The sequence below is a fragment of the Rhinichthys klamathensis genome, unplaced genomic scaffold, assembly GCF_029890125.1.
Source record: "Rhinichthys klamathensis goyatoka isolate OS25496 unplaced genomic scaffold, OSU_Roscu_1.1 h1tg000008l_1, whole genome shotgun sequence".
NCBI lineage: Eukaryota > Metazoa > Chordata > Actinopteri > Cypriniformes > Leuciscidae > Rhinichthys > Rhinichthys klamathensis.
This window is the reverse complement of record NW_026606561.1, coordinates 1,066,003-1,084,827: the sequence shown is the minus strand read 5'-3', so window position 1 is coordinate 1,084,827 and position 18,825 is coordinate 1,066,003. Positions and strand designations below refer to the sequence as shown.

At 37.3% G+C, this 18,825-nt stretch overlaps 1 protein-coding gene across 2 annotated transcripts in view; it reads right to left on the bottom strand.

Moving 5' to 3' along the window:
* gpc5c (glypican 5c) overlaps positions 1-18,825 on the bottom strand; it is a 145,592-nt gene that overhangs the window by 40,821 nt on the left and 85,946 nt on the right. For both annotated transcript variants that reach the window (XM_056260411.1, XM_056260418.1), the window contains one exon: positions 13,633-13,753. In XM_056260411.1, coding sequence (XP_056116386.1) covers positions 13,633-13,753 — 121 coding nt within the window. The remainder of the gene's footprint in view (positions 1-13,632; positions 13,754-18,825) is intronic.

The following is an 18,825-nucleotide window of genomic DNA, read 5'->3' as shown; positions in this document are numbered from 1 at the left end:
AATTCTATCTAATTCAACTTTATTTACACCTATATTCATGTAAAAAGCAAAACTTTGCCTTTTCTACTCAAGTTTGCTTGATTCAATCATTCAGAACTAAGCTATAAGCAACCATATGACCGCCCATATTACTCTTCAAATAACATGAACAAGTATGTGCTTGCCAATCATAACAGAGGTCATTTACATAGAGACGTTATAAAGACAAAAGAGGGTAGAAAATTGTCATTCAAAACTAAAATCAAGTCTGTTTTGGGCAAGAAAACTTACAGCCTGAATAGAAGTTACCTTTAAAATGTTACTCTGACACAGTATAAACCACATAAATGGAATTTTACAGGAATCAAACATGTAAAAATGTTCAAAATGAATAACTAATCAAGCTTATATAAACATATTTCCTCGTTTGCACTTTCTGTACTCCATTGGGTCCAATAAAAGTCAACCACTGCTTATAAACAAGTCTCAGAAATGAGTATTTTTTTATCAAAGCCCTTATAGACCAATTAACCTTGCAATCATGCAAAGTAGCCAAATTAATAATTGAATTACATATGCGTGCGGTAATGGACTGGCTGGCAGTGTCGTGACTGAGTCAGCAAACCTGTGGAGATCTCAACCAATACGGACAGTCTCTAAAATGCATTAAATAGAAACCGCTCTGGACTCAGTTCCCGCTAAAGCTCTCTAATTAGACACAGTGTAAAGAATTAATTAAAGAATGAAAGACTGCAGTGACCATGGTAACAGCTTATTATCTGGCTGAAGGCCAAGTTATCTTGGCCTCTATTTACTTATAATTATGTGAATGACGAAGCGACACATTATTGAAGCTATAACTGCCAAGGTTGACACGTTAGATTGAGATTAATTAAAAATATTCCAACTTTGTTTTCAGAAATTGAAAGACGAGTCAAAATGATTTTTTTTTTTTATGGCAATCAACACTTAACTTTCTGAACCTGGAATATTCAAGATCAAGGTGATGGAGTTGATTCCTAGGGAACATTTGGAATTTAGATAACAGTTTCGGCCAACAAAGTTAATTGAAATTGTGCTGGTTATAGAGTAGGAGATCTAAATTATTACAGAACTAAAGATCAACCAACTTAGGTGCTCTTAGATTTACTGCCCTATTTGAGTATGGCCACCCTGTTGAGTACAGAGCTGTGCAAACTGAGAAAGTCACATCTCACTGTCTGTATACTCAATACAGCAGATATCATAATGGGAGTTCAATGTGAAACTAAAATCATCGCCTGTGTGTGTCCCTCTCTTCCTGTTCGCAAACGATGAGAGCCAGATTTCACATCCTAAGAGAGCAACAATCACAGCTAGCCCTGCCATCTGCTCCAAGACGTTTCCAAAGTGAGATCGGACAGCCTCCAGGTTAAATATTGCAACGGGAACATTCCTGCAAAAGTCACTATTGATACAAGCATGTGAACATCTACATAAACATCTACATAAAACACTGCAAAGAATTATTTTCTTAAAACGTATGAGTGTTGTCTAATGAAAAGATCTAAGCATCTTTAAATTAATTTTATTTACGCCTAAAACTAAAAATCGTTATGCTTAAATCACGAAATCAAAACGTATTCAAAATATATAGTGCACTACCCTTCAAAGGTCAAGGGTTGGGGTTTTTTAACGGAGCCCCTAAAAGGACAAAAAACTGAGATGGGAGGAAAACTATTAAGTCTTATACTAAATGCTTTTGAGTTTCCCCGCAACTGTTTTGCGTTCCCCCAAGAAACTTTGCCTTCGCTCGCAAAATGTTTGCGTTCTCCCGAGAGAATTTGCGTCCGCTTGCAAAACCTTTTGAGCTCTTTGTGTGAGTGAACGCAAAGTTTCTATAGGGGGAACGCAAAGGTTTTCATTTATTATCCTTTACATTATCCTTCAGAAATATGCTTATTTGCTGCTCTAAAAACATTTCTTATTATTATCAATTTTTGAAACGGTTGTGCTGCTTAATATTTTTGTGGGAGCCTTAATTTTTTTTCAGGATTTTTTATGAGCTGAAAGTTAAAAAGAACAGCATTTATTTCAAATAGACATCTTTTGTAACAATGTAAAAGTCGTTACTGTCACTTTTGATCAATTTAATGCATCCTTACTGAATAAAAGTATAAATGTATTTCATAGAAAATTTAGCTTCTCATGTAAATTTATCTTGCGGTAGATGTTTAGATATTTCGAAATAATGAGAAAAACGATAATTTTTCTTCCATGTTTTACACTGCATTTTTGATTGATTAAAAATACCTCTAAAGAAAGGTTTACATTAAACAATAAGATGTCGGAGATATAGCCTAGAAGTTAGGGCATGTTCTCCAAAAAGAGCAGCGGTAGGCTACTCATGGGTGATATGAATTCAGCTTCATACCTTCAACCTAACGTATGGCAATTCACACAGTATTTTACTTTTTAATGTGGGCAGTGGACAGGGAAAGAAAAAAAGGGAAAAAAAGCTTGACGCTGGACGATGAAAAAAACACGAAATCTGATCCGACTGTTCAGACTTTCCAAATCTGATTTTAATCGGATTTCAAACCACATGCAGATGTGGTTTGTATCAAATCTCATGTTGTTGTTTTTTCTGCTGTTCAGACTACAATATCAGAAAAAAAAATCTGATTCTTGCTGCCTGTCTGAACAAAGCCGATGTAAAAACATCTTGCTTGTCCAGCTTTTAAATGATAATATTTCATGTGCTAAAATAAGTAATCTGTAAGTTCAGAATGGTTCCGAGACTGGATGCATGAGGATGGAAATAAGGTCTCTCTTTTCCACTGTGGAATCATCCAATAACAAATCAGGTACTTTGTAAATGTTTTCAAAGCACTAACTCCTAAAAATATACAATAAACCACTCTAACCAGAAACCTTAAAAGACCTCAGAAGCTCTCTCTCTCTCTCACACACACACACACACACAGTTGCAGTGGAATGTACAAGATTAAATTCCTTCCCATATGCACTAAACTTTCTATTCACCGCAAAGCCCAGGTTTCCAGAGTGACCAATCCTCTTGTAAGAGCAAGTCGAGGTGTGTGTGTGTGTGTGTAAGTGGCTAATAGTTCATGCTGGTTTGTTGAACAAACCCCAGCAGGGTTCAAGAAAACACATTCCAGGAGTTAATGACCAAAATGAGGGTAAAATATTACATATTTACCACACCCTGGCATCCAGTGAGGGAATGAGAGAGAGGGAGTGAAAAAGGAAGAGAGACAGACAGAAGGAGAGAGAGAGAGAGAGAGAGAGAGAGAGAGAGAGAGAGAGAGAGAGAGAGAGAGAGAGAGAGAGAGAGAGAGAGAGAGAGAGAGAGAGAGAGAGAGAGAGAGAGAGAGAGAGAGAGAGAGAGAGAGAGAGAGAGAGAGAGAGAGAGAAAGAAAGTGATCGGGTTTATAAATCTGTGTGAGAGCAGGACAATAGCTCACTAGAGAGCTGACAAACATGCAAGAAGACATTCTTAAGACATTAAAGGGCAACAGAGCAGCAGTGTGTGCATGTGTGAGGCCAAGCTTTCTTTCTCACGACTCCCTGAAGAGGGTTTTTGCTGCTTAGATTGAGCTCTTCGCTCTCATGAACACACACACACACTGGTGTGTGTAGTTGATGGTCTCACTCTCACACAGCCAGACTCCATCACCTCATGAGGACCAGTACAAGAGACTGTGGACAGAGAGATGGAAAGAGAAAGAGACAGACATAATAATGGAGAGACAGACAGACAAACTTTACATAGAGAAACAGACAAGTAATAAAGAAATGCAGCCTTGGGAACGAACGAACGAACGAACGAACGAACGAACGAACGAACGAACGAACGAACGAACGAACGAACGAAAGAAAGAAAGAAAGAAAGAAAGAAAGAAAGAAAGAAAGAAAGAAAGAAAGAAAGAAAGAAAGAAAGAAAGAAAGAAAGAAAGAAAGAAAGAAAGAAAGAAAAAGAAAGAAAGAAAATAAGAAAGAAAGAAAGCAAGCAAGTGAAAGCAAGCAAGAAAGAAAGAAAGAAAGAAAGAAAGAAAGTGAAAGCAAGCAAGGAAGCAAGAAAGAAAGAAAGAAAGAAAGAAAGAAACAAAGAAAATAAGAAAGAAAGAAAGCAAGCAAGTGAAAGCAAGAAAGAAAGAAAGAAAGAAAGAAAGAAAGAAAGAAAGAAAGAAAGAAAGAAAGAAAGAAAGAAAGAAAGAAAGAAAGAAAGAAAGTGAAAGCAAGCAAGGAAGCAAGAAAGAAAGAAAGAAAGAAAGAAAGAAAGAAAGAAAGAAAGAAAGAAAGAAAGAAAGAAAGAAAGAAAGAAAGAAAGTAAGAAAATGAAAAAGCAAGCAAGCAAGCAAGAATGAGCAAAAGAAAGAGTTAGAGCAAGCAAGCGAAAGCAAGAGCGAGTGAGCGAAAGAAAGGAAGAGCAAAAGAAAGAAAGAAAGAAAGAGAGACGGAAAAGAGAGCAAAATAAAGAGCAAGTGAAAGAGTGAGCGAGTAAGCGAAAAAAAGCGAGCAAGAGAAAAAGCAAGAAAGAAAGAGGAGTGACAAACAGCAGTGAGTATGAAAGCCACAGAATGCCCTCTCTTTTCTCTCTGTCACGTCTCCAGCTCTCATGTTAGTGACATCCACTCCTGAAGGAAAAGAGATTTCACAGACATAAGAGCGCCTGGCAAACACACTCACATTTTCCGCGGATGCAAACTATGTGCTGCTTGGATGGAGTCATTAGGGAGTCATGATTTCACATGCAGCTTTGTGAAATATTGTCCATCAGACAGTAAAAGAACATGATAGAACACTGTCAGGAGAGGCCATTGGGCCATCAGAGGCCTGTGAGAGCTGAACATCAGATTATCATCTAAGAACCACAGAGAATAAAGCTTTATGGAATGAAAAAGAACCAGACAAAATGAGACTAGAGGAGAGATTAGTGCAGAGGAGAAACGAGAGAAGAGAAGAGATGCAGTGAGAGGACATGAGATGCAGTTAGATAATAAGAGATGAGACGCAGTGAGAGGAGAAGAGAGGACATGCAGTGAGAAGAGATGAGACGCAGTGAGAGGAGAAGAGATGAGGTGCAGTGAGAGAATAAGAGAAGAGATGCAGTGAGAAGAGAGGAGAAGAGATGAGGTGCAGTGAGAGAATAAGAGATGAGGTGCAGTGAGAGAATAAGAGACGAGATGCAGTGAGAAGAGAGAAGAGAAGACATGTATTAAGAAAAGATTAGATGCAGTGAGAAGAAATGAGATGCAGTGAGAGAATAAGAGATGAGATGCAGTGAGGAGAAGAGATGAGGTGCAGTGAGAAGAGAGGAGAACAGATGAGATGCAGTGAAAGGAGAAGGGAAGACATGAGATGCAGTGCGAGGAGAGGAGAAGAGAAGAGAAGAGATGCAGTGAAAGGAGAAGAGATTATATGCAGTGAGAGGAGAGGAGATGCAGTGAAAGGAGAGAAGAGAAGACATACATTAAAAAAAGATGAGATGCAGTGAGAGGAGAAGAGAGGAGAAGAGAAGCGATGCAGTGAGAAGAGAAGAGAGGAGAGGAGAAGAGATGCGATGCAGTGAGAAGAGATGCGATGCAGTGAGAAGAGAAGAGAGGAGAAGAGATGCGATGCAGTGAGAAGAGAAGAGAGGAGAGGAGAAGAGATGCGATGCAGTGAGAAGAGATGCGATGCAGTGAGAAGAGAAGAGAGGAGAAGAGATGCGATGCAGTGAGAAGAGAAGAGAGGAGAGGAGAAGAGATGCGATGCAGTGAGAAGAGATGCGATGCAGTGAGAAGAGAAGAGAGGAGAAGAGATGCGATGCAGTGAGAAGAGAAGAGAGGAGAAGAGATGCGATGCAGTGAGAAGAGAAGAGAGGAGAGGAGAAGAGATGCGATGCAGTGAGAAGAGAAGAGAGGAGAGGAGAAGAGATGCGATGCAGTGAGAAGAGATGAGATGCAGTGAGAGGAGAGGAGAAGAGATTAGATGCTGAGTTATAAAGATTCATATAAAAACACAAATACACAATTTAAACAACAAATGCATTAATAACATAAAAAAATAATGAAAATAGCAATATAAGAGTCAATATAAAATAAATGATTATTATTATTATATTAACTAATATTAATAAAGGCTGTAGAAGTATTGTTCATTAGCCAGTGCAACACTGATTCTTTTCTTTTTGGCCTTGTAACCCTTCCTAGATTGATGGGCAGCCACACTTGCTTCTCTAAGATCATCTATGATGTCTTTCCTCCTTGGCATTGTGTTAACACACACCTGCATGCTCCAGACCAGCAGACTGACACAACTTCTGCTTTTAAAGAGTCGGTCACACTTGCTGATGATCAATAAATCAATGGCATTTGTTTAGCAGTGCCTGACTGCTACTTACCCTCTTAAAAGCTATGGAAGCAGGTAGGGTGTCACACATGTGTTTGTCACACATGGCTTCTCCACTTTGGACTGGTTTTTGTTAAATCAACCATGAGGTGTAATATGGCATGTGTTATTGTTCATCTGAGGTTGCCAAGGACTGCCAAGGACCAGATGATTTTTTATTATGTCCTGATATGTAAAACCATAGAATTCAAAAAGGGAGTCCTTTCTTTTTCACAAGACTGTATATATACAGTCAATATATATCATATATATATATATATATATATATATATATTATCAATTATTTTTTGGGATTGCAGAAATATATCCTAAAATAAATACATAATAAGAATAAGACATTTTATATTATATTAATGATTAAATATGATTCTTCTGTAAAGAATCTTGGTGTACAATTTTCTCATTAGCGTTTGGTCCAACAGGTTAACTAATGGGCTCCCATTTATTTGATGTATTTACAAAACAAGCAAACAAACAATTAATCTAATCAGATTTTAAAGCTATAAAACTTGAGGCAGTTGGTCTAAATAAACAGCATCCATGAATTCCACAATCATTTAAAATGCAAGAGAGAAAACAAGACAATTCCTCACAGACTAAATTAATAGCATATTTACATTTATGCCTATTCCTTTAGCAGAAGCTTTTCTCTGAAATGACTTACAAATTAGTTGACCAGGACAGTACAGGCTGGAACAGATGCGAAACATTCATTAGTTATTTAAGTGCTCTCAGATTCATAACCCTCACAGCTAGACGCTAAAGCAATAAGCCTAAAAGGCCACGCATTAAAGTACCTTTACTACAGTTAAAGAGTGCTAGGCATGACGCATCACAGCAATCAGTCATTTGTTTTCCAAAACAAAGATCTAAACATATTAAAAGAACATCGTGCAATACTTGTTTTGAGATCATTTAATTGTTTTCTTACCACATTGACAAATAGGATATTATTTAATTTTGCTTAAATAAATGTATCTTAATGTTTACATATTTTATTGAAAAATGACAAAATACTGATTAAAATGGGTTTTTTTCCTGCAATAGAATTAAGCTAAAACTGAAATAGTAATCACAGTAAACAATTCTACCACTAAGTACTTCATTAACCTAATTATATGCTGCTTAGCTACTCTCATTAATATGAATTCAACTAATGTGTAGTCACTGGTGTGCATATATCGGTTAAAGTGCAATGGCATTGAAATTGGCTCATTTAATCCCTTTTTAATCTTCACTGGACTGTTGTTGATATTATGCCCAAATTAAACTCGGATATGTTCATATATGTGATGTGCAGCAGACAGGGAGTAGTGAGTGTTGAGTGAGCTCTTTATAGAGCTGTAGATCTCTCTACCCACTTCAAACAGTGTGTTTTGTTCTCCCTGAGGCCTCAGACAAGAGACAAGCCTTTGATACAGAAAACGACTATGCTGCGGTCACACACACCTGATACCCTGCCAGTACAGAATGGACCGTTAAGAAAAATACAGATCAAGTGATAAACTATCTGATCAACACACACATTTGACCCCAATCAGACAGATGACTGAAACAATCAACACTGAACACAGTGTGTGTGAGTGTAAGCATTGTGTGATACGGATATGATATTTAAAGGTGAGTATTTCAGCACCAGGTTGTAACAAATGAAAAAGAACAGTCAGATCGAAAAGAAAAATATATAAAAGGAACCTAAATGAACAGTTTACCCAAAATGAAAATGAGCATCATTTACTCCCCCCTCGTGTTGTTACAAAACTTCTTTCTTTAAGAGGAGATGTAAGGCAATGCTGTTCTGTCAGATGCTGTCAAGCTCCAAAAATGAAAAAAGGACACAAACACTATATTTAAAGTAATGAGTCAATACGATACTTACTCTATAGAAAAACTCTCCCTGCTCCAAAATTCCATGTGTAATTTTAACAAATTTGAATATGCACATAATAAACAATGTAACCACCTGGGGTCTGAGGTGTTTTCTGGGCCCTGGGAGTGTTTTGACATGCTCTGACATTTGTGCTTATTTCTGTTAATTATAGCACTGTATTCAGCACAAACTCTGCTACAATAATATGTGAGCAGCATGTGTGTAAATGTTTGTATTTTGGGGGAAATGATGTTTATGTGTGGTTAGTCACTGAAATAAGGCCATAAAACCTCAATATAACAATATACAGGGTCAGAAATTAACTTTTAAGGGGCAATATTTGCTCCCTGGAATTGATTTCCAGAGGCATTTTTTAACCTTTGCCAGGGCAAATTTTATAGTTGCCTTATTAAATGTATCTGTGCTGTTGTTTTTATGTCAAATACTTCAATTTAACCAATCAATCACAATGCTATAGAGTCTGAACTGTTATCAATCACATTTTTTTTTCAACATCAACAAAAGCCATCTTTATACTGCAAAGGTGGAACAGAAGCTGCATCTGACATGGCATTTATGTACTGTTAAATGCTGCACAGGTACTACATGTATTTACACAACAACTGCATAATGTAAATAGCTCATGAATTAAAAAACAGGAACTCAGAGGGTGAAGCTGCAATATCACGACAAAAATCAGTAATGTTGATGCAATCAATATTGTAATACTAACGATTATTATATATATTATTAATGTCGATTAATAGAACGTTTTTCTGTGTGTGAAAAACGTTCTAAATACACAGTGAAAAATGTGCGTTGAATAGGTTTGGACAGGGTTATTTTTGCGGCTGACCTTATTGCATATGCATTTGTAGGACTTTCCTTTTCAGACACAAAATTTATGGGAGGAGTATATTTAAATAAATCATGCAAGATTATTTATAAAATTTGCGCTATTCATTATATTGGTATTTGTGCCATTATTTACCACCCCGAAAAAAGCAAGACAGTAATTTGCGCTGCTTTTGGTAGATTGAGTCGGTCATTATGGAAATGATCCCGCTGCGTCTGTGTTCATTAATTTGCGTGTCATCAGTAGATCACGCGCAGAACTTTCCACTCCCATCTATGCTTTTATGGAATTACGCTCTCACACTAATTTGCCCGGTTTAGTAAATCTGGCCCTATACCTCACACAAAGCTATCCTGTTTTTTATCACTTACATTCATTGTTTTAAAAAAGAGCCTCTTGCCAAACTTCTCCTTTCATGTTCCATGGCAGAAAGTCAGTCATACAGGTTTGGAACAGCATGAGAGTGAAAAACTTCTGACAGAATTTTCATATTTGGGTGAACTATTCATTTAATTGATGTGGTAGCTCCAGAGCAAAATCCACACAAATGTACTGGCAGTCCAAACAGGACGGCTAATAAATGAGTTTTCTGTAATGCAGTAAAGCAGACTTTCTGTACAGCAGGTGTTAGAGAACAGTAGTGCCCGCAGGTCAACACAAGCCAAGCCTGGTCTAAAAGTGAAAACCTCTTCTCCGTACAGTCCACTTTTACACTCATGAGTGTTGAAAAACACACAAACACACACCATAAGAACAGAGATGCTATTGAGTCTCCACACCCAAAAGCAGCTGTGCCGCTGGCCTGTCCTCCAGATTCCATCAGGGATATTTACGGGGAATTAGACATATTTATTAAGCTTTAACAGGAGGGGCAACACAAGAAATGCGAAGAATACGTCTCTAAAAATGATTTCGAGCTACACCAAAAACTCTAGTGTGAAAAAAAACTTCCCTGACAGTTTTCTTGTAAGTGACTATCAATGACAACCTCGAGATCACCTCAAGCCTCTTGACTGACACGTTACACTTTTATACACACATTAAGTCACTGATATGAGTGTGTGAGAGGGTCTACAGTATGTGTGTATGAGGCAGACTAAACCGTCTGACAGCATTCTCTTATGCACTCCATTTTACTATCACTCTAAAAGAAGGTGCAAAAGAAGGTATGAATGAATGAACAGACAAAAAATAAAGAGAGAAGGAAACTGCAACGGAACGTATGAGCAGATTAAATAGTTAAAGGAAAAAGAAAGAGCTGAAGAGAAAAGAGTTAAATATAGATAAATAGAAAAAGACCAAAAGAAATAAATAAAGAGTGAATTAAATAGAGCAAAAGAAATAAAGAAAGATAAAAAAAGAGTGAAAGAAACAAAGAGTGAAAGAAAAAGCTAAAGAAAGATTGAAAAAAGACTGAAAGAAAAAGAAGAGCGGAATAAAAAGAGCAAAAGAAATAGCTAAATAAAATCAAAAAGTGATATTAAATGAAAGAGCAAAATAAAAAGAAGAGTGGAATAAATAGCAAAAGAAAGTTAAATAATGAAAGAGCAAAAGAAAGAAAGAGAGAAAAGAGCAAAATAACTAGAGTGAATCGATAGGGCGAAAATAAACAAATCTACAGAAATAGAGCGAAATAATGAAAGAAAAAGTGAAAGATTGAATGAAAGAGAAAAAGAAAAAACAATTCTATAGAAATAGAGTGAAAGAAAAAGAAAGCGAAAGAAAAACAGAGAAAGAAAGTGAAAGAAAGAATGAGCAAAAGAAGAAAAAGCAAAAGAAAATGAGAGAGCTAAAGAAAGAGTGAGCAAAGGAAAGAAAAAAGAAAGAGCGAGCGGAAAAAAGGGCGAGCGAAGGAAAGAAAGGGTAAGTGAAAGAAATAATGAGTGAGAGAAGGAGCGAGCAAGCGAAAGAAAGAAAGAAAAAAGAAAGAGAGCGAAAGAAAGACAGAGCGAAAGAAAGAGCAAGAGCGAAAGAAAGAGCAAGAGAAAAAGAAAGAGTTAAAGAAAATGAGAGAGCAAAAGGAAGATCAAAAAAGAAAGAGCGAAAGAAAGAGAAAGAAAAGGAATAAGTGAAAGAAAATCAGAGCAAAAAAAAAAACAGAGCAAAAGCAAAAGAAAGAGCGAAAGAAAAAAGTGAAAGAAAGACAGACCGAAAGAAAGAGCAAGAGAAAAAGAAGGTCGAAAAAAGAAAGAACGGAAGAAAAAGAATGAGTGAAAGCAAATCAGAGCAAAAGAAAATCAGAGCGAAAGAGCGAGCAAAAGAACGAAAGAAAGAAAGAAAGAAAGAAAGAAAGAAAGAAAGAAAGAAAGAAAGAAAGAAAGAAAGAAAGAAAGAAAGAAAGAAAGAAAGATTCAGAGGGAGAGGTTGGACAGACTGCTGCCACACAGCGCCTCAGGGGATTCTGGGAAAATCATCTTTTCTTCTGAAAGTCTTTCAGTGTCCGTCCTGATATTAGCATGACAAAAACAGCACTTTACCATCCAACATGCCCTGTTTTCTGAACCTCTGCTCTTTTCAACTCCCTCGTTCTCTCTATCACTCTCTCCGTTTCTTCAACCACATACTCCCCCATTCAAACCTCCAAAGAACACAGGATCAATTTATCCATATTCTCTTCTCTGTAACACTGCAAAAACTCTGGTTTTTGCAGGAAATCAAATATTTCTGTTGATGAATTCTCTCACCATCTGGGAAAAAGAAATTCATAACTTTATCAGGGTGAAACAGGGGTGAATATGAGAGAGAGAGACATACAGTAAACTTTATGTTCTTCCCTTATCAGTAATTTTCCATAAATTATTTCATTTCTCTGTTAGTTTAAAGGAACAGAACTACATCCAGGCAGCTGCATTTTAACAAAACAATACAATTTTTCATTATACATTATGTTTTTCTTATTCAAATCAACAGAAAAATAGATGTTAATAACGTACTAATAAACATAACCGGAGCTGCTTCTATATTAGCAACACCGCATAACTAAATTACAAATCCATTTACAGCTTATGATCGCTTTGACTAACTGGATTATTTTCATTGTATTATCAAACCGAATACAAATATGCCTGTGTTTCAAAGCCATTGTGTATATACTGTATGTGTGTATTAGTCCCTTATGTTCTCACACTTGTTTCCTGATTTCACCGGTTCACAAGGCAGTCAGATGACTTCCCTCTACAGCCCCCCTGCCAGTCCTCATTTCTCCTCTTTAATCCTTTACTTCCCATCCGAATCAGCCCGACTTCCACATGTGACATGTAAAACTCCCATCCTCCACAGTCAAAGCTGTAAAACACGTCTCAGAGTGTGTACCGGGTGCCGGTAATTAGGTGGACGTTTCATCTGTTAGTTCATTTTGAAGAACATCAGGACTTATCGTTTAATTCAAATCTGAAAAAGAACCATCTGCCCTTGTTTTCTCTGCCACGCTGTTCATGCATGACTGCTCCATCAGGTCTATCAGAATGAGAACACAACAACAGGAAGAAGTTTCTGAAGGCATCAGCACATTTCTTCAGACTGCCTACAGCGGGACGACAACACGGTCTGATGTGATTATCGTTGGAAAAGTTTTTTTTATAAAAGTTTGCAAAAACACAAAAATAAAAATTCACAATAAATCCAACAATGTATTAGCGTTTTGCATTTAGTGGTCTTAAAGGAGAACTTTAGTCGACTGTCGAGTTCGCGCGCGCGATCATTGGTAACTAATATAACTAATGATCGCGCGCGCGAACTCGACAATCGACTACTGTGGACTTCGAACGACAACAGGAAGTAAATACAGGTATGTGTGCTGGCTGAATTAACATCATTTTTATTAATATCTTTCACATCTACTGCAGTCAGATTGACCGTGGTCACTCTTAATAACACCACTCACATGGCTGTGCACTTGTAATGACACATTAAGGTTGTTAAGAGGCTAAAAGCAGGTTTAGAACTTGCCCCATTGAAGTGAACAGGGTGCGAATTTTAAAAAGAGGATAACACGGTGTAGGCAACACCGATTTTTGTCGTTTTTGTCTGTACTGACAGCACTCCAAATGTACAAAAAAATGAGCTCAATGTTAAAATTGACCGGAGTTCTCCTTTAAAGGGATAGTTCACCCAAAAAATGAACATGCTGTCATCATTTACCACATTTACTGTTACCAAACAGTTGGTTGCACCCATTGGCTTCCATAGTATTTATTTCTCCTACAATGGAAGTCAATGGGTGCCGTCAACTGTCAGATTGAGGACACGCAACAGGAACGAGCGCAATTCATACTGGAAGGCCTTACAAAGTAAGTTGATTAGTTGATTTTCCGCGTTTTAATATTCTTCTGTGAAATACAAAAGAAGATATTTTAATATTCGATAGTTCAAAATATTTTCTTTTGTGTTTCACTGAAGAAAGAAATGCAAACAGATTTGAAAGTACATGAGGGCAAGTAAATGATGACAGAATTTGTATTATTGGGTGAACTATTTTTTTAAGATGTGGCAGATATGTGCAATACCATCAGCGAATCATAATATTCCTTACCATGTTGAAGAGCTCGAGTTTGTTTTTGACATCCATAAGCACCGGGTCAACACTTCGGACCCTTACTTCTGGATTCTGTCTTTGAGCACGAACTCCATTCCCCACCGTTCTTGCAGTATAACTGAGAGAAAGAGATAGAGACAAACGTTAAGAGATGGTCAGCTGTTATCTGCACCATGAAGCCCCAGCAGAAATTGACCTTTGGTTGAGGTCCCTTGAAAGCTTAAATCTTCAATCTACTGTTTGGCTTTACCAGGATACGGACGGCATTCTGTCCTGACAGCTTAGGAGATCAATATGCCTTGGACTTCTAGATCGCCTGACAGAAATGATGCATTATAAAGTCTAATTGTTGGTGTGTGTGCTGTGGGAGGTGTCAGTTGGAAGTATGTGAGAGTATTGATGAGATAGTGGGTGAGAAAATACTGCTTTGGAATAATAAAAAAAGAGAAGGAAGGCCATAAATGAAAGTTAAAAATGAGGCTAATTAGAGTCTTGTAAGAGGCCATTAAGAAATGTGTCTGAACTGCTAAAGGTTCCCACACACTATAAAGGGTCGATTTTGTAACCAATTCTCCCCTTCTGACAATCCTAGGTAAAGTCCCGATTATCTTGATGGTTCTACAGATTATTTGATCAGATTTTCGTATGGTGTGAGTTGTGTTAAGAGCGATTGAATCTGATAGGAAGAACGTCGGGGCTGCACTGATCTCAAATAGTAAATGGTTGAATATTTACAATCAGAAATTCTGTTGTGTGGGGGGGGGACCCCAAAGACAAACACACTGTAGATTGTCACGTGGAACGAAACAATAGTCAATCAGAAAGCGAGCTGACGGAAGACCGGAGCATAACATCCAAAACCTTTTCTTTTATCCCCCAAAAAAATTCGGTAAAAACAGTCCAAACACTATTATCGCCATTTCTTCTTGCCCGTCGTCCGCCATGTTTGTTTGCTCTAAAGTCACGTTTGATCACGAGAAATTTTGTGAGATTTCCAATGTTTACAAGCGGGACTCTGGTTGTTAATGAATGGGATCTGGTAGTCTGTGCTGTCACATCGCGGCACTATAGGAACAAAACTGTTAAATCTATGTTTTTTTTGTTTTTTTATCATCACATTTTAGGTCTCTCACATTTTTAAAATCTGATCAATTTTTAAAATCTTTTAGTGTGGGCAAGCCTTTACATACTGCAGGAACAGGGGTGAGAGATCTCTTATTACCAGAAAATATTAGAAAATTGCCAAATGAGAAAGACGAAAAGAAAGTCTAAGGAATCTAAGGAAAGTGAGATGCAGTAAACACAGACGATTTAGTCAGACGAAAAGTGAATGATACAGAGAGTGAGACTGAGAGAAAAAGATAGTGGAGATACAGTAACAGGAAAGGTTTGACAATACATGATTAGGGTGAGATTTGTTGATCCTGAAGGTCTATTATTGAGGTCCGTTGTTTGGGTTGAGGTCTGTTGTTCTTGAAGGTTTGCGTTGAGGTCAGCGTTGTTATTGTTAACTGAAACAATAATAACTGAAAGCAGAGAAGCTAATTCGAAATATTAACAAATCCTATAATAGTAGGTACGTTGTTTTTGAGGGTTTGTGTTGAGGTTGAGATGCATTGTTCTGGAGGGTTTGCTTTGAGGCACATTGGGCCTCATTTATCAATCTAACGTAGATACGAGCGCAGAGATCATCGTAGTTTATTTTATTCCATTTATATAATCTTATTCTGTTTTTCTCCATTCACAAGCGCTGTTGTTTATGCAACTATTTGCGAATGTAAAGCTAAACCCCTGGGAAAAACCCAAAACATTTGTGGTATTTTTAATGGGTCAGGGTCACAGACACCCATCTATTCTAATTTAATTTAATTTGACATTCTAATCTAGTCGTTTAACGGGTTAATGATCGATTAATGAGCTTCGGTTGTCGGAGCTCGGACAGGACAATAATCTAAATGAACAAAATGATGTCATTACAATTTTTTCACCAGATTTACAATGTTAACTTAGGCTATGCCAGGTTCGCGCTAACTCAAAATCTTGCATACACGAGCTGAGACCTGATGTGAGATTTGATCGTAGTCATTGCTCACGTCCATATTGAAAAATTACAAGTTTTGCGTAGAAACAGCCGAACGCCCAATTTTTTTTAAATTAAAATGGAGGCCCATTGTTTCCGAGGGTGTGTGTTGAAGACTGTTGTCTTGAGGGTGTCTGTTGAGGCACATTGATCCTGAGGGTTACTGTTGAGGTATGTTTTTCATGCCGTTTGTACATTTTGAATCAGCATGATCAGTTCTGAGGTAAATTGAAGCTGAAGCTGTATGTTATCAATCGGGCAGTTGAGTTTGGAGACCAGACAGAAGGATAAACTGAAGTGGTGAGTGAGGAGAATCACCTATTCCTGGCACCTTATTCTGGGGCAGCTACTGCACTAATGAACTGTCCATTCAGGACTCAATTACTGCAATGGACAAGCCACGGGGTGAAAGGATGAGTAGAAGAAAGAGAAAGTATTAGGACAAAGGTGGAGAGGAAAGTTTGAGTGACAGAAAAAGAAGAATTATCAGTTCATAATGGAAAGTTCACTGCTTTCCCAACAGCGAAGTCCTAAACACCTGCACGCACACACAGAATCCATCTAATTACAAGCGCAGTACACCTCTTTCTCGCTCTCTCATCATCAGGCGGTTGCAAAGAAATTTGCCAATATTATTTCTGAAAGCGTGATTTTTCAACCCACACACTAAAAATACATTATTCATCACCCAATTTTAAGATGTGAGGAGAACATACAAACACAAATAGAAGAAATATGCATATGGGGTTGTGTGTGACTGTGAATGTTAACTGAAATCTGTGTGGGTGCTCTTATTTTCAATATTGGATTACAGAGATAAATATGATTAAAATGATTCCTAATGCATGAAATTAACCCATGTTGAGGTCTAGCTCCACGCAAACTAACATTAAAGTGCCTTACCCAAGGGCACAATGGAGATAGATAATGAATCATCCTTACAACTTACACGAAACAAACACTTCCAACGCCATATAGCATTGACCAATGGCTGGTTAAATAATGTTGCAACAATATTTAGTTCACATTATGCAGTGTAAGATTTTTGTGTTTTGTTTTTGGTCAAATCTTTAGGCCTATGTCTGGCTCTGAATTGAGTTATTGAGTGCCAAACGTTTTTCAATAAATTTATTTCAGTGCTGTAAACATGTTGCAATCCAACAAATATTTGATTCCTGGATGCATTTATTATATAAAATGCAGCTGGTTGTCGACTATAATGTTGCATCTAATATCATACATCTCAGACTTGTGTATCATCTCATCTGATTATAGTAGTGTTTTAAAATTATCCCTGTACTTTAACATGGCACCATCTTGTGAAAAATATGGAAACATATTCCTGATGTGCTAATAATCTTATATTATAAAAACAATCTACAAGAGTAGCAGCTCAGAAACATTCACAATGAAAAGATATCTAAACTCATTCTGTATGCTCAGCCTTTAGTCTTTATTTGAAAATGAATTTCACCTCATTTCAGCCGAAACTGCGGCTTAAATCTAGACATTTACCTCATATTCCAAATACACTCACAACAAAATACTCAAGTCTTACAAGATATGCAGTGACATACACAGGCAATCTTTTGCTGCTTTAATACGATGTCTCAACGAAAAAGGCTCACTCTCTCTCTCTCTCTCTCTCTCTCTCTCTCTCTCTTAATGATGGTGTACTAAGAAAGCCTATAATCCCTGGGTGTGACCCAGAGGAGAGAGTTAGAAGAGCAAGAATCCTAGAATCCTCCTTACTGAACACTCACTCTTCTCTCTCTGTCTATAAAGATTCCAACAGCTATATTTGCTCAACATCCTTTATTGCAGGTTCGTTTTGCATTACTGTAATCTACTCTCTCTCAAAGAGGCAAGGATGAAGAGATTGTGATAAAAGAAGCCAGTCACTTTTCAGCAGCCTTGGATCTGGGAGTTTTTTTCCGCAATTCATTTTAAAAAATAGGAAGAAGAAAAAAAAGAAATAGTTTTTAAGCTGTGACCGAGCTAAAACTAAATATACTGGAACAACTAAGACTAAACTGAAAGCAGAAAAATTAACAGTCAGAGTGAAAATTGATCAAATTAAACAAATGGAAAATCTATTTTAAATAAAAAAATAAACATCTTAGACATGCAGCCTTTTACACATAATTATATGAATACACACAAACAATGATGCAAATAAAAACAAACTTTGAATAAATCTGCAGAAAATAAACATGAAAAGCATCTCTGACAGGATGCTGTCTGGTTCCCAGCATGAAGCAACTCAGCAAACATCCCATAATAACTGCGTTCCCAGAGTTCCATGGAAACAGAGACGATTCCAAAAGCTTTGAAAATAATGATGGTTGAGCATCAAAAGCACATAAATGCTTCTGGTTGCAATGTATTTGTAAAAAATAAAAAAGAGACATGCAAAACAATTGCATGTCATCTGCATTCTTACAAATGAACAGTCCAAAAATGTTTTAATAGCCTGATGCCACAATGATAGTTTTTTTAAGTTCCTTATGCCATAGAAGAAACTTTTTAGGTTCTATGGGTCTCTGCTTATCTGAAGAATCCAAAACAATTTCAAGAACCTTTTTTAATCTTAAAAGAACTAAAAGTCCAACTCAAGAACCCTATAGAGTGAAACATAGTTCACGATAACAGAACCCGAAATGCTGCAAAGAACCATTAAAAAGCCTTTAATCCATCTTCTCATATATATAAAAATCAAAATAAATTTTAAAAAAGGTCCCAACGTGCCAGTATTTGTGTGCGAGAGGAAGAGAAACAGAAATGAGATCTTAGATTGCAAACAGCAGAGCTGCTCTGTAATTAATGGGGCGGCAGAGAGTGAATGAGAACCACTAGAATGTGCAAATCTGATCTGGATAAATTAGAGGTTTGGAGCGCGATAAACTCGCAGAGGGGGCCGTGACACAGACATGTAAATTACAAGCTCGGAGTTCTCGAACTTTCTCAGAATATGCTGCTCTGCTGCCTGTGGAATGGACAGCTCTATTGTCCTCCTAACATCTTTCTCTTTCTCAGAGACACAATGGAAGCCTGCCTGCACGAGGACAAACCACAGAAACCAGCAATCACACACCGCCGAGCTGCTATGA